This window comes from Garra rufa, chromosome 22 (assembly GCF_049309525.1).
Source record: "Garra rufa chromosome 22, GarRuf1.0, whole genome shotgun sequence".
Classification (NCBI taxonomy): Eukaryota; Metazoa; Chordata; class Actinopteri; order Cypriniformes; family Cyprinidae; genus Garra; species Garra rufa.
Window position 1 is genome coordinate 5491827 of NC_133382.1, and position 13882 is coordinate 5505708.

Genomic DNA, 13882 nt, shown 5'->3' on the forward strand with positions numbered 1-13882 from the left:
AAGTCAGTGGGAGTGCGCCCATCATGGCCGTCTCTCCGCCCACTGCGAGTTTCAGGCGTTTGTCTCCGTGCCTTCTCAGTGTGGCGAGACCCCGTCTTTCTCCAGACGGGTGAGAATGGGAGTAGTCTGCCGTCGCCAGATGATCTTGACTTATGGCTCCCTTTCGGGTTGGGGCGCGGTCTTCGAGGGCAGACCGGCTTGTGGTCTGTGGACGGGCAAGTTCCTCACTTGGCACATAAACAGTCTGGAACTGAGAGCAGTCTTTCTGGCTCTTGTTCACTTTCTTCCGTTCCTGTCGCACTCTTATGTCATCGTCAATATGGCGGTGGTGTCGCACATCAACCGCCAGGGGGGTTCTCGGTCACGCTCCCTGGACAGGCATGCACGTCATCTCCTCTTTTGGGCTCAGGACAAATTCCTGTCCCTGAGAGCAGTTCATGTTCCAGGGGTCCTGAACCTGGCGGCGGATTTTCTGTCGAGACAGAAACTCAGGTCAGGGGAATGGATGCTGAACCTCCAGACCGTGGCTCAGATTTGGGAACGCTTCGGCGCAGCGGAGGTAGACCTCTTTGAGTCTCAGGAGTCATCCCAGTGCCCCCTTTGGTTCTCCCTTTCTCATCCTGCCCCCCTGGGGATCGATGCGCTGGCTCATCCCTGGCCGGACAGGAAGCTTTATGCCTTCCCTCCGGTCAAGCTCATTCCAGCGGTCTTAGACAGGGTAAGGGCGTGCGGCGCACGCCTCCTCCTAGTGGCTCCGTTCTGGCCATCCCAGACGTGGTTCTCGGAGTTGATCTCCCTCCTGGAGGGCGATCCGTGGGAGATTCCAGTCAGGAAAGACCTGTTGGGTCAGCTCCATTGCAAAATTTGGCACCCTCGACCAGAGATCTGGAAGTTGTGGGTGTGGTCGATCAGGGGCTGCCTGTAGACTTTAATCTCTCGGACGAAGTCCCTGGAGACTATCAGTAGCGCCAGGGCCATTTCTACTAGGAGGCTTTATTCCTCCAAATGGAAGGTTTTTGAGTTGTGGTGTTCGGCTCATGCTGTAGACCCAGTCAACTGCCCAGTCGGCTCAGTGCTGGAGTTTCTACAAGATAAGTTTTTGGCTGGAGCGACCGCTACCACCGTGAGAGTCTATGTTGAGGCTATTGCTGCTCGGAGGGGTTCTGACGATGTCCCTTTAGGTAGACACCGTTTGGTCTCCTCCTTTATGCGTGGGGTTAAGCGCTTGAGGCCAGTTCGTCCTCCTAGTTTCCCTTCTTGGGACCTTTCTGTTGTCCAGAAGGGGTTAGTTGAGCCCCCATTTGAACCTTTAGAATCAGCTCCTGAGAGGATTCTGACGTTAAAGGTCACTTTGCTATTGGCGTTGTCCTCTTTAAAGCGTCGGGGATTTACAGGCCCTTTGCGTAGACGGGTCCTGCATCGAGTTTGCACCTGGCCTGGTCAAGGCATTTTTGAGGCCTAGACCTGGGTATGTCCGAAAGTTCTCTCTACATCTTTCCGTTCGCAAGTGGTAGTGCTACAGGCTTTCTCTCCCTCTTCTTTGAGTGAGGAAGGTAGTCTTGGTCTACTCTGCCCTGTCAGGGCTCTGAAGGCATATGTGGACCATACTAGTCAGTGGCCTAAGTCTCAGCAGCTGCTGGTGTGTTTTGGTGCAGGCCGCAGAGGGCTAGCCGCCTCAAAGCACACAATATCCCATTGGGTTAGGGATGCTATTTCTATGGCCTATTAGGTGTGCGGGTTGCCTTCACCTTTGGACATTAGAGCTCATTCTAGAGGGGTTCCCCTGGAGGATATTTGTATGGCGGCAGGCTGGTCCTCTCCCCGTACTTTCGTTTTATAATCTGGATGCAAACACAGCTCCTGGCTCCCGGGTTCTTTCCGCTTGAGCCGGCTGTGTTGATGTTCTGGTCTTATTGGGCCAGTCCTGGCAGCGCGTTAGCTTGGCGTGTTTGGTATACAGTTCCCAATGCGTAAAGCTTTTACACAGTGTTGAGTGAACCTATGAAAGAGAACGTCTCGGGTTACTTACGTAACCCATGTTCTCTGAGTAGGGAACGAGATGCTGCGTACGCTGCCAAGCTCCTCACGCTGTAGACTACTGGCTTCCTCGATAGGAAAATCTGAGGGATTAGATGGCGTGGGCACTGTCTAGGTTGGTCACGTAAGACGTGAGGTGGAGCTTCGCACCATCAGCCAATGAATTGGCGTGATTCTATAAGGCTTCAGACAATCTTCACACCTGGGGGTGTTCCCAATGCATAAAGCTTTTACGCAGCGTCTCGTTCCCTACTCAGAGAACATGGGTAACGTAAGTAACCCGAGACGTTTTAGCTTTAAAATATTGTCATTTTTTAAGAAATTCAAACAATAAATACTGTTTTGTGGCTCTTTAATGTGTCATGATAGATCACTGTATTGCCTTGTTAGATCAATGACATGTGAACAGATCTTTTCTTCTTTACTCAAAGCACGAAAAAAACATGAATAAACAAAAGAACGTATTTTATTTCAACAACGGAAAGACGTCAATACACAATATTTTTTCAAGTTGAAGTCCACTAAAGTTAATTTACTGTCATGTCTGATTTGTTTGTTGGACAGAATGGTGAATTCGCCGTTATGATCGGTCAGATTGTCTGTCGATCAAAACGTTTGTAAAGGGTTAGTTGATTGACAGATGATCTGACCAATCATAATTGTGCGGCGGTTGAAATAAAATACATTCTAATGTTCATTCATGTTTTTTTCTGCTTTAAGTAAATAAGAAAAGGCCATCGGTTCATTTGTCAATTTATCTAATAATGCAATACAGTGATCTCTCACAACACATTAAAGGACTAGTTCACTTCCAGAACAAAAATTTACAAATAATGTACTCACCCCCTTGTCATCCAAGATGTTTATGTCTTTCTTTCTTCAGTCGTAAAGAAAGTATGTTTTTTGAGGAAAACATTTTAGGATTTCTCTCCATATAATGGATATGTATGGTGCCCCCAAGATTGAACTTCCAAAATGCAGTTTAAATGCAGCTTCAAAGGGCTCTAAACCATCCCAGCCGAAGAAGGGTCTTATCTAGCAGAACGATCGGTTATTTTCTAAACAAATTGACAATTTATATACTTTTTAACCTCAAATGCTCGTCTTCTCTCGTCTCTGCGATGCGCATGCGTAGTCCGTGTAATCCAAGTCCCATCTCATTTTTGTCTTTACCTTCAAAATCATCCTACAACGCTGCTTTACCTTTTTTTGTAAAGAGCGTTTGATCTTTTTTTGTCTGTTCAGTTTATAAACACTGGGTCGGTACTTCTGCAGCAATGTAGGATGATTTTGAAGTTCGGGAAGAAAACAAGATAGGACATACCGTAACTGGATTGACCAGGATCACACAGACTTCGCATGTGCATCGCAGAGACGAGACAAGGCGAGCATTTGAGGTTAAAAAGTAAAAAAATTGTCAATTTGTTTTCGAAAATAACGGATCGTTTTGCTAGATAAGACACTTCTTCTTCAGCTGGGATCATTTAGAGCCCTTCGAGGCTGCATTTAAACTGCATTTTGAATAAAGAAAGACATGAACATCTTGAATGACAAGGGGGTGAGTACATTATCTCTAAATTTTTGTTCTGGAAGGTAACTAATCCTTTAAAGAGCCACAAAACGGTATTTATTGTTTGAATTTCTTACAAAAATGACAACATTTTAAAGCTGAGGCCTTGCTTCATATAAGAAAAAACCTGTTCAGTCTTGTCTTTCGTTGTGTTGTCAGTTTCCTCTTTGTTTCGCAATGTATATTTCGCTGTGTGAGAACATGATGTGTAGCGTAAGAGCTGCATTGTTCTCGGACATAGTAACAGTAACTAAGGATGGCAGGTTTTTGCAAACGGTCAATTAAACTAGATCTACTATGGCTGTCATAATTAAAGTTAAATTCCTGGGTCAAATATTGGCCCTTAATGAAAAAGTTAATTCCAGACTGCAGTCGCTAACAAGCATTTGTCTCTGTGTGTTTCAAGGTTTGACTGTGTAAATTCGCATGAGATGCTGGACGAAGCACACAATCAAATTCAAGAGATGGAAACCACGATGGCCGGGCTCAATGTGTCCGCCAATCTTTTTGAAGTTAACATACCAGACTACAGACAGCTGAAGCAGTGCCGCAAAGAGCTCCCCATTCTCAAGGAGCTGTGGGATCTAGTCTTGGTGGTCCAGTCCTGTTTCGAGGCCTGGGAGAAAACGCCCTGGAGACAGATCAACGTGGACGACATGGATATGGAGTGCAAGCGCTTTTCTAAAGAGCTCCGCACACTGGACAAAGAGGCTCGCTCGTGGGACGCCTTCAGCGGGCTAGACAGTACCGTGAAGAACATGCTGGTCTCGCTGAGAGCTGTTGCCGAGCTCCAGAACCCGGCCATCCGTCCGCGTCACTGGCAGCAGCTGATGAACGCCACCGGTGTGCGCTTCACCATGGACCAGGACACCACACTGGCTGATCTGCTCCGCCTCAACCTGCACCACTTTGAGGACGATGTGAGGAGCATCGTGGACCGGGCTGTGAAGGAGATGGGCATGGAGAAGGTTCTGAATGAGCTGGATGCCACCTGGACCAGCATGGCATTTGAATTTGAGCCTCATCCACGGACTAACATTCCCCTGTTGAAGTCCAGCGAGGAGCTGATCGAAACACTGGAGGACAACCAGGTGCAGCTGCAGAACCTGATGACGTCGAAGTACATCGCCTTCTTCCTGGAGGAGGTTTCCACATGGCAGCGTAAGCTCTCAGTGACGGACTCTGTGATCTCCATCTGGTTCGAGGTTCAAAGGACGTGGAGTCACTTGGAGAGCATCTTTATCGGTTCTGATGACATTCGCTCTCAGCTACCAGAGGTCGGGTTTGCTGATGTGTTTCTAATGTTATTCAGTCTTCTCTAAATATTCACCCAATACACACATTTGCAGGAATGTACAAATGGCGTACTAAAGATAAAATGTAAAACAGACCTCTGAGATATTCTAATGGAGAGTTGCTCAGATTTGTGGAGCATCTTGTACTGCCCTCTGGCACTGTGTTCATAGATCTAGATGAGAGATGAAAATGTCCATCGTATGCGTTTGGCCGAAAACATTCAGATAATTACCGTTGGGCGCCTGTGGCCAGACACACAGATGTTCCTCAGAATGTCAGAGGTTGTTTTGGGGTTTTCTCTCTGGCAGATAAAGATGTTTCGACTTATTCTTTCATGCATGTCTCCACAGGACTCTAAACGCTTTGAAGGTATTGATACTGATTTCAAAGAGCTGACGCATGATGCCAGTAAAACACCTAACGTTGTGGAGGCCACCAATAAACCCGGGCTCTACAACAAACTAGAGGACATTCAGGGCAGGTGTGCAGCTGCTTTTTGGATTTATGTGTTTGTCTGATTTACTCAGCTTCCTCTCTGCAACTTTTAAGGAATAGTTCAGTGCAAACTTTAGTTGCTATTTACTCACCCTTATGTTATTCCAGCCTCATATGCTTTAAACTATAACAATAACTACATTTCCATAGTCACTCTATAGTACAAATATAGTACAAACATCTAAACATTATTAAATCAGTAAGATACATTTACTTGAAAAGCAAAATGACTTTGATGCTTGGTCTTATCTGAAAAATGCATCAAAATGTTGTTGCTTAATACAAGAAAAAATGTCAATGAAGTCAGAAAAATAAACTTAAATCAAAGGGTTTTTTCATACCCTTTTGCCAGATATTTGTTCTTGCTGTTCTTCAGAAAAATCCTTAAGGTCCCACAAATTCTTTGGTTTTCAGCATTTTTATGTGTTTGAACCGTTTTCAACAATGACTGTATGATTTTGAGATCCATCTTTTCATGCTGAGAACAATTGAGGGAGTCATATGTAACTATTACAGAAGGTTCAAACGCTCACTGATGCTCCAAAAGGAAAACGATAGAGTAAGAGCCAGGGGTGTAAACTTTTGAACAGAATGAAGACGTGCACACTTTTGTTATTTTGCCTAAATATCATATATTTATTTTTTTATACTGTCCTTCAGAAGCTACAGAAGATACTTACATGTTTCCCAGAAAACAAAATAAGTTAAATTTACCCAGTCTTCAAATTCAAAAAGTTTTCACCCCTGGCTCTTAATGAATCGTTTTTTTTTTTTTTTTTTTTGGAGCATCAGTGAGCATTTGAACTATCTGTAATATTTGCATATGAGTCCCTAAGTTTTCCTCAGTGTGAAAAGATGGATCTTAAACTCATATAGTCATAGTTGGAAAGGGTTCAAATACACAAAAGTGCTTAAAAACCAAAGAATTTGTGAGACCTGAAGGATTTTCTGAGAAACAGCGGGCAGTTTAACTGTTCAGGACAAACAAGGGACTCATAAGCAGCTATCACTAAAACTTTTGAACAGGGTCATTTTTATAAATTCAACTATTATATTCTCTTGTGGACTATATGCAAACATCTTTTATGTGAAATATCTTTTTCAGTTCAGTACTAAATAAAAAACATGCATTTTGTATAATCCCTCTTATTTTGGTAAAACAATTAACATTTCGCAGATTCTGCGAGGTGTATGTAAACTTTTGACCTCAACTGTATAGTGACAACAACACAGAATAATTTATTGGAATCACTTTCAGAGCAAGTTTTATCCAGCTGATGAATGATAAAATCAATGACAGCCAATCAGTATATTGCCAATCAGTAGTTATTGTTATTGGTGTCAAAAAAGGCCAATAAAGCATCATGAATCTAAAGTAGTTAAAATGACCATGATGCTTTTGCACTAAAGTAGTTATCTCTCAGATTGAGAGTGTGACCATCATTCACCTGTTCTTGCAGATTGTCTCTTTGTGAAAAAGCTCTGGCTGAGTATCTGGATACCAAGCGCTTGGCCTTCCCACGCTTCTACTTCATCTCCTCTGCTGACCTTCTGGACATCCTATCCAGTGGCACTGACCCCCACCAGGTACATCTGCACACAGACCATCACATAAACACAGGTTTAGGTGCCTAAAATCATTCAGCATGAAGTATACAATGTGTATGGCCAAACTGCAGTGCAGCACTGCCATTATTTTGTATTTGCACACACTAGATGGCAGTGTTGATTGCTGATTCTTTAGTTGTCTTGAAGGCAAACTTGCAAATTTTCCATATGTCACATTAGGACAAAATTGAACCGAACTAGCAGCTGTGCAGTTGTGAATCCGTACGTTTTCTCCCTCAGGTTCAGAGGCATCTGTCAAAGTTGTTTGACAATATGGCGAAGCTGAAGTTTGAAAAGGATGCAGGCGGAAAGCCCACCAAGACTGGCCTCGGCATGTTCAGTAAGGAGGACGAGTATGTTCAATTCAACGCGCCCTGCGACTGCACCGGCCAGGTACAGCCGCCCTCGGCTTTATTTACCCACAATGCACTGCAAATTATCATGAGGGCAATTAGAGGAGTTTGTTTACAGAGACAGAGATGCTCTGTGTTTTTATTCTGCAGCATACCATTTACAAAAGGCATTTTAATTAGAAGATTTTCATTTATTTATTGGATGACACCTGAAATAGTGATACATGCTGCATGTTTGGCACATTTATACAGACATGAATAATATCTAAAGCATGTGCTTTGTGGAGAAGATACGTGCTGTTACATTTCTACATGACTGAAATGTGAAATAATCCCATAGATTTAAACTAAAGATGTATAGTAAAAACAAACAAACTACAGTTTATCATGGGATATGGGTTTTATTTTACTATGCAAAAAATGGATAGAAAAACAAGAACATAATCAGTTATTTATATTTAGTTGTTTTTGATTACAGCAGTCATTCTTCAGGGCAGAATTAAATACGTTTTGCTCGTGCCTTGTGTAATTTGTCATGTTTCATTGCACAGTATGCTTACAAAATCTTTAATAGGGTCAAGGACCAAATTAGTTTTCAAGCATCAAAACAATAAAAGTTTAATACAGTTTTAAAATGAATTATTTTTTCTGTACATTAGAACATGTATTTAATTTTTTTTTTGTACAAAAAATAATGACTATCATACAGTTTTGCCATGATTTACATATTTAGAACAAGAAACTCTATTTAAGGATCACAGTCTTAAAATACTAATTAATTGTAATTTTATTGTATTTAACCACTAGATTTTACCTGTTTGAAAGCAAGAATGGTTTAAAATATAACCAAATTTAGCATGATCACTTATAATACCGGTCAAAAGATTTTTAATGTTTTTTTAAGTCTCTTCTGCTCACCAAGCCTGCCAAAAAACCCAAACAGTAAATACTGTAAATATTTTTAATATTTAAAATAAGTGTTTCCTGTGTGAATATATCTTAAAATGTAATTTATTTATTTGATTGTAAAGCTGAATTTTAGCATCATTACTTGGTTGGTTTATTTGATGAAATTTAAATTTTGATCACTTTTGATAAATTTAAAGCATCTTTAGTAAATAGAAGTATTAATAAATTTCTTTCCCAAAAAAATAAACAAAATACTGACTCCAAGCTTTTGAATGGTATAGTGTATAATGTTATTTCAGATAAATGCTGATCTCTAAATCTTTCTATTCATTCAAGAATCCTGGCAAAATTTACTTAACTGTTTTAAATATTGATAATAATACTAATAAACAAACTGTTTCTTGAACAGCAAATTAACAATGATTTCTGAAGGATCATGTGACACTGAAGACTGGAGTAGCTATGATGAAAATTTAGCTTTGATCACAGGAATAAATTACATTTTAAAATATATTTAAATAGAAAACTGTTATTTTAAATAGTAAAAATATTTCCAAATTTTACTGTTTTTAACTTTACTGTATATCAAATAAATGCAGGCTTGTTGAGCAGAAGAGACTTCTTTAAAAAACATGAAAAAGCTTACTGTTCAAAAACTTTTGACCGCTAGTGTATTTGAATAAGTGTAGGTCAGAATAATTATGCTATATATATATATATATATATATATATATATATATATATATATATATATATATATATATGATTCTTTCAATCATTTTTGTACAATTAATTTGAAGCACACACCAAAATTTGATGTCTTGTTTTTGAACCAATAATCAAATGTTTGAATAAAGGATGAAGATGTCTATTTTGCTAGAAATCACTATTGGCTACTGCTGTAGCTGAGTCACATCTGCGGTCCAGAATATCATAGAGACTGGCTCTTTTAAATACTTTCATGGAGAAACACCACTCAGGTTTACTCCAGCACACATGGTTATAAATGTGGTTATGTTTGGAGGATCTGCAGTGGATTACGGCTCAATCTAATCCAGCTCCTGAAGTTCTGTATTCCAGTGGAGTTTTGCTCTGTCTGCTTATGGATGATTAGTTTATTCCTAGTGGAACTAATATACAGTATCAGGCTGCTGGCAAACCTCCTCACGTCTGCAACCTTGTAACGCTTATTCAGGTGGAAGTGTGGCTGAACCGTGTTCTGGACAGCATGAGGGCCACCGTGCGCCATGAGATGACCGAGGCTGTTGCCGCCTATGAGGAGAAGCCCAGGGAGCAGTGGCTGTTCGACTATCCCGCTCAGGTACTGAATCTGCACCTGTAAACATCTCTAGGCCAGTTTTCTCTGAATGTGAGAATATTTATGAGGAATTAAGATATTGGAGATATTGTTGGCTGTACTACTATCCATAAGCCCGGGGGTCTGTCTGTATGTGTTTCCAGCCAAAATATCCAAACATTCTTAAATTAAGAAGGATTTTCTAAACGAGTAAAAATTATCATCTTGTTTTCAGAAAAAAACAAGTCAAAATTAAGTCCGTTTTTGCTTGAAACATGCAAAATAATCTGCCAGTGGGGTAAGAAAAATAATCTTGTTTTCTGTTTGAAATAAGTATTTTTTTTTTTTTTTTTTTGCTTACCCCATTGGCAGATTATTTTGCATGTTCTAAGCAAAAACACAATTAAAAACTTAAGTTTGACTTGTTTTTTCTGATAACAAGAAAATAATTTTTACTATTCTAGAAAATCCTTCTTGATTTAAGAATTTTTAGATGATTTGGCTGGAAAAAAAGACAAAAAATCTTAGTATGAAAACCATTTTTTGAAATGTGTCTGTTTAAATAGATTTCGTCTGTGATTATTAATTTTATTCAGTGGAGCTGAAACATTTCAGACAAAATCTGGGATTCAAACTCTCATTTAAACCTGTTAATAAAAGTTTTATGAATTTAAAAAATGTAAAATGAAGACATTCTGCAGTATTTCTAGGACACTAATCAAACTTGTGCCATTGACAGTTTCCTTGTAGCTTTACAAACTGAACAACCTAAATACACCTCTTCTGTTATGAACATGTTTCAATTTCTAAACTAATTTATTTTGATATTTCTTTAGAAGCATAGTCAAAAATGTCAGGGTTGAATGATCATAATGAATAATTTTTTTTATTATTATTATTTGTATTATATTTAAACCTTTTTAAACAAAATAATTAAATCCACAAGGTTTAATTAAAAATTTAATTTTTATTAACTCTAAAACCAAATGAAACTAATATAAATTCAAAGAGATTCATTTTAATATTTTTTGTTTGCAAGTCAAAATTGTTAAGGTGAAACGAATGTCCTGATATCATAATAAATAAAAAAGGAGTCATTTTTAAAAATATAATAGCCTAATTAAGCCTAACATTTTATTATTATTTATAGAATAATAAGCAAACCTAAGTGGTTTTAAAAATGCAAATATTTGAAAAAAAAAAAACATGCAGAAAAATGGAACATTTGATTTGACATTGTTAAATAATGATATTTGTAAACCTATTTTTTGTAAAACCTTTAAATAAATTTAAAATGCATACACAAGTATTCAAGGTGTAAAAAATATACTATTTTATTACTTTTTACACCACATTCTTGTTTACTCACATTAACCATGTGAAACCAGTAAAAATACAAAGAGTAGATTTCTTAAATCTTGCCACATGTGATGATTTCTTTATCTTGGACACTAATATATCATTGGCTCCCATACTGAACCAAATACTGAAACATCCTGACACTCATGTTAACTTTTGACTATTGTTATGCAGAACATAAATGGGTCAGCTAGCAGTCTGTGACATGACATCTGTTTTTTCCTGATAGGTGGCGCTCACCTGTACTCAGATCTGGTGGACGACTGATGTAGGAATGGCGTTCTCCAGACTGGAGGAGGGATACGAGAACGCAATGAAGGAGTACTATAAAAAGCAAGTGAGTCAGTTAAACACCCTCATCACCATGCTGATCGGCCAGCTCACTCCCGGAGACCGGCAGAAAGTCATGACCATCTGTACCATTGACGTCCATGCCAGAGACGTGGTGGACAAGATCATTCAGCAGAAGGTACCGTCTCATCTGTCCTATTGTTATACTTGATCTAAGTTTCCTTCAGATATCTGCAAATGAGTGCATAGAGAATACTCAATACTGCCTCAATGTGTTCTCATATTTTGGTCTCAGTCGAAGGCCTGCAGTTTAGTAAAACAGAAGTCCTAATAAAACTTGAGGCTCTTTCACATGACTCACATCAGTTTTAATGTCACATTGACCTCTGCATGAAGAACGCTGCAGATGATTTCAGAAGAGTCAGGTAGTTCACAGTAAAAATGGAAATATGGATTTGAGCTTCAAACAGAAAACTGTCCTAATGACTGAAAAAAATCATTAAGTTGCTCTTGGTGAATTGAAGTTCAAACACTGTAGACTCTGGATGTTATCCGAAATTCTAAAACAAAAAGAAAAAAGAAAAGAAAAAGAAAACTAAGACAAATGTAAGATATTTTTAGACAATTGTGACCCTGGACCACAAAATCAGTCTTAAGTAGCACGGGTACATTTTTAGCAATAGCCAAAAATACATTGTGTGGGTCGAAATTATCGATTTTTCTTTTATGCCAAAAAACCATTAGGATATTAAGTAAAGATCATGTTCCATTAAGATATTTTATAAATTTCCTTCCGCAAATATATCAAAAGTTAATTTTTGATTAGTAATATGCATTGCTAAGAACTTCATTTGGACAACTTTAAAGGAGATTTTCTCAGTATTTAGATTTTTTGGCACTCTCAGATTCCAGATATTCAAATAGTTGAATCTCAGACAAATATTGTCCAATCCTAACAAAACCATACATCAATGGATTTCAAACTAATTTTCCCTTATGTCTGGGTTTGTGGTCCAGTGTCATATTTGTTGTTTTGTAATCTACTGCATGGGTTTGCAAATGGGTTTTTGATGTCAGACAGTCTAGAATAGTAGTATAGTAAGATTTATGTTATAAAGACAAAATGAAGTCATTGAAATGCTATAAGTCTTTAATAGTCATTCTACTAAAGCCAAAGTGATGAATATATTATACAGAAAAAATATTTAGCTTGTATTGAGTAGAATTGTTCCACTATTAGATTAATGTTAGACATATAAACATTTCAAATTCAGTCAATATCAACTCGAAATTTAGTTTTATTGTTTTTTTTTTATTAAAAATTGTTTTGAAAAATACTTTATAGGGATATGTTTAGAATATTTCACATTGCAGGAAAGGAGAGATAAACACAGAAATAAGTATGACATATTTTTGTTCACAAAACTTATTTTTATTTTTTATTTCTTACTCTTAAAAACTAATGTCAATAGAATGAAATAATTGCAACAAATCTGAATCTAATCTAATTTAAAATGACATTTTTAGTAACACTACTTACTAAATGTCTTTATGTACAATGCATTTTCATAATGTACATTATAATACATTGTATGTATTTTTATAAACAATTGGAAACAAGTTAAAATGCATTGTAATATGTGATTCTGGACCACAAAACCAGTCTTAAGTAGCACAGGTATGTTTGTAGCAATAGCCAAAAAGACATTGTACGAGTCAAAGTTATCGATTTTTCTTTTATGAAAAAAAATCATTAGGGTATTAAGTAAAGATCATGTTCTATGAATATATTTTGTTAATTTCCTACCATTATTTTATCAAAACTTAATTTTTGATTAGCAATATGTATAACTTTAAAGGTGATTTTCTCATTATTTAGGTTTTTTTGCACCCTCAGATTCCAGATTTTCAAATAGTTGTATCATGACCAAATGTTGTCCTATCCTAACATCAATCTATACATCAATGGAAATCTTATTTATTCAGCTTTCAGATGATGTATAAACATCAATTTAAAAAAAATTGCCTGGAAAAAAAAAGTTTTTGTTTAGAAATTTGAAAAAGTGAATTTGTTTAGAAAATGACAGATCAATTCGCTAGATAAGACCGTTCTTCCTCGGGTGGGATCGTTTAGAGCCCTTTAAAGCTGCATTTAAACTGCATTTTGGAAGTTCAAACTCGGGGGCACCATTTAAGTCCATTATATGGGGAGAAATCCTGAAATGTTTTCCTCAAGGAACATAATTTTTTATCAACTGAAGTAAATTATCTGTAAATGTTTGTTCTAAAAGTGAACTACTCCTTTAAATGCTAGTGGAATCTGAATTTGTTGCAAACACATTGCATATGTCATGTGAATCATCTGGAAAGTGGCTTTTAAAAGACCAAAGTTGAAATGGTTGGAGCAGCGCATTACATTGCATGAGGTTAACACTGAGTTCACTGCAGTGACCAGCGTTAGTCATGTGAAAAAGCCTGCAGGCGTCTCATAAGAGGATATTGAATACTGCCTCTATTTGCCTCCATAATCAAAGCCTCAATGTGCTCTCATGTGATTGCTCATATTTGGTCTCACTTGAAGTCCCACGGTTTAGTAGAATCGATGTCCTAATGAAAGCGCGCCGAGTGGCTCAGAAGCGCACTAATGTTTTTATCCAGCTCAGGTGT

At 38.0% G+C, this 13882-nt stretch overlaps 1 protein-coding gene across 1 annotated transcript in view; it reads left to right on the plus strand.

The window, feature by feature from the left end:
• dnah9 (dynein, axonemal, heavy chain 9) overlaps positions 1–13882 on the plus strand; it is a 129381-nt gene that overhangs the window by 23027 nt on the left and 92472 nt on the right. The window contains exons 20-25 of the mRNA XM_073828970.1: positions 4014–4884; positions 5254–5384; positions 6859–6985; positions 7247–7399; positions 9464–9589; positions 11154–11393. Coding sequence (XP_073685071.1) covers positions 4014–4884; positions 5254–5384; positions 6859–6985; positions 7247–7399; positions 9464–9589; positions 11154–11393 — 1648 coding nt within the window. The remainder of the gene's footprint in view (positions 1–4013; positions 4885–5253; positions 5385–6858; positions 6986–7246; positions 7400–9463; positions 9590–11153; positions 11394–13882) is intronic.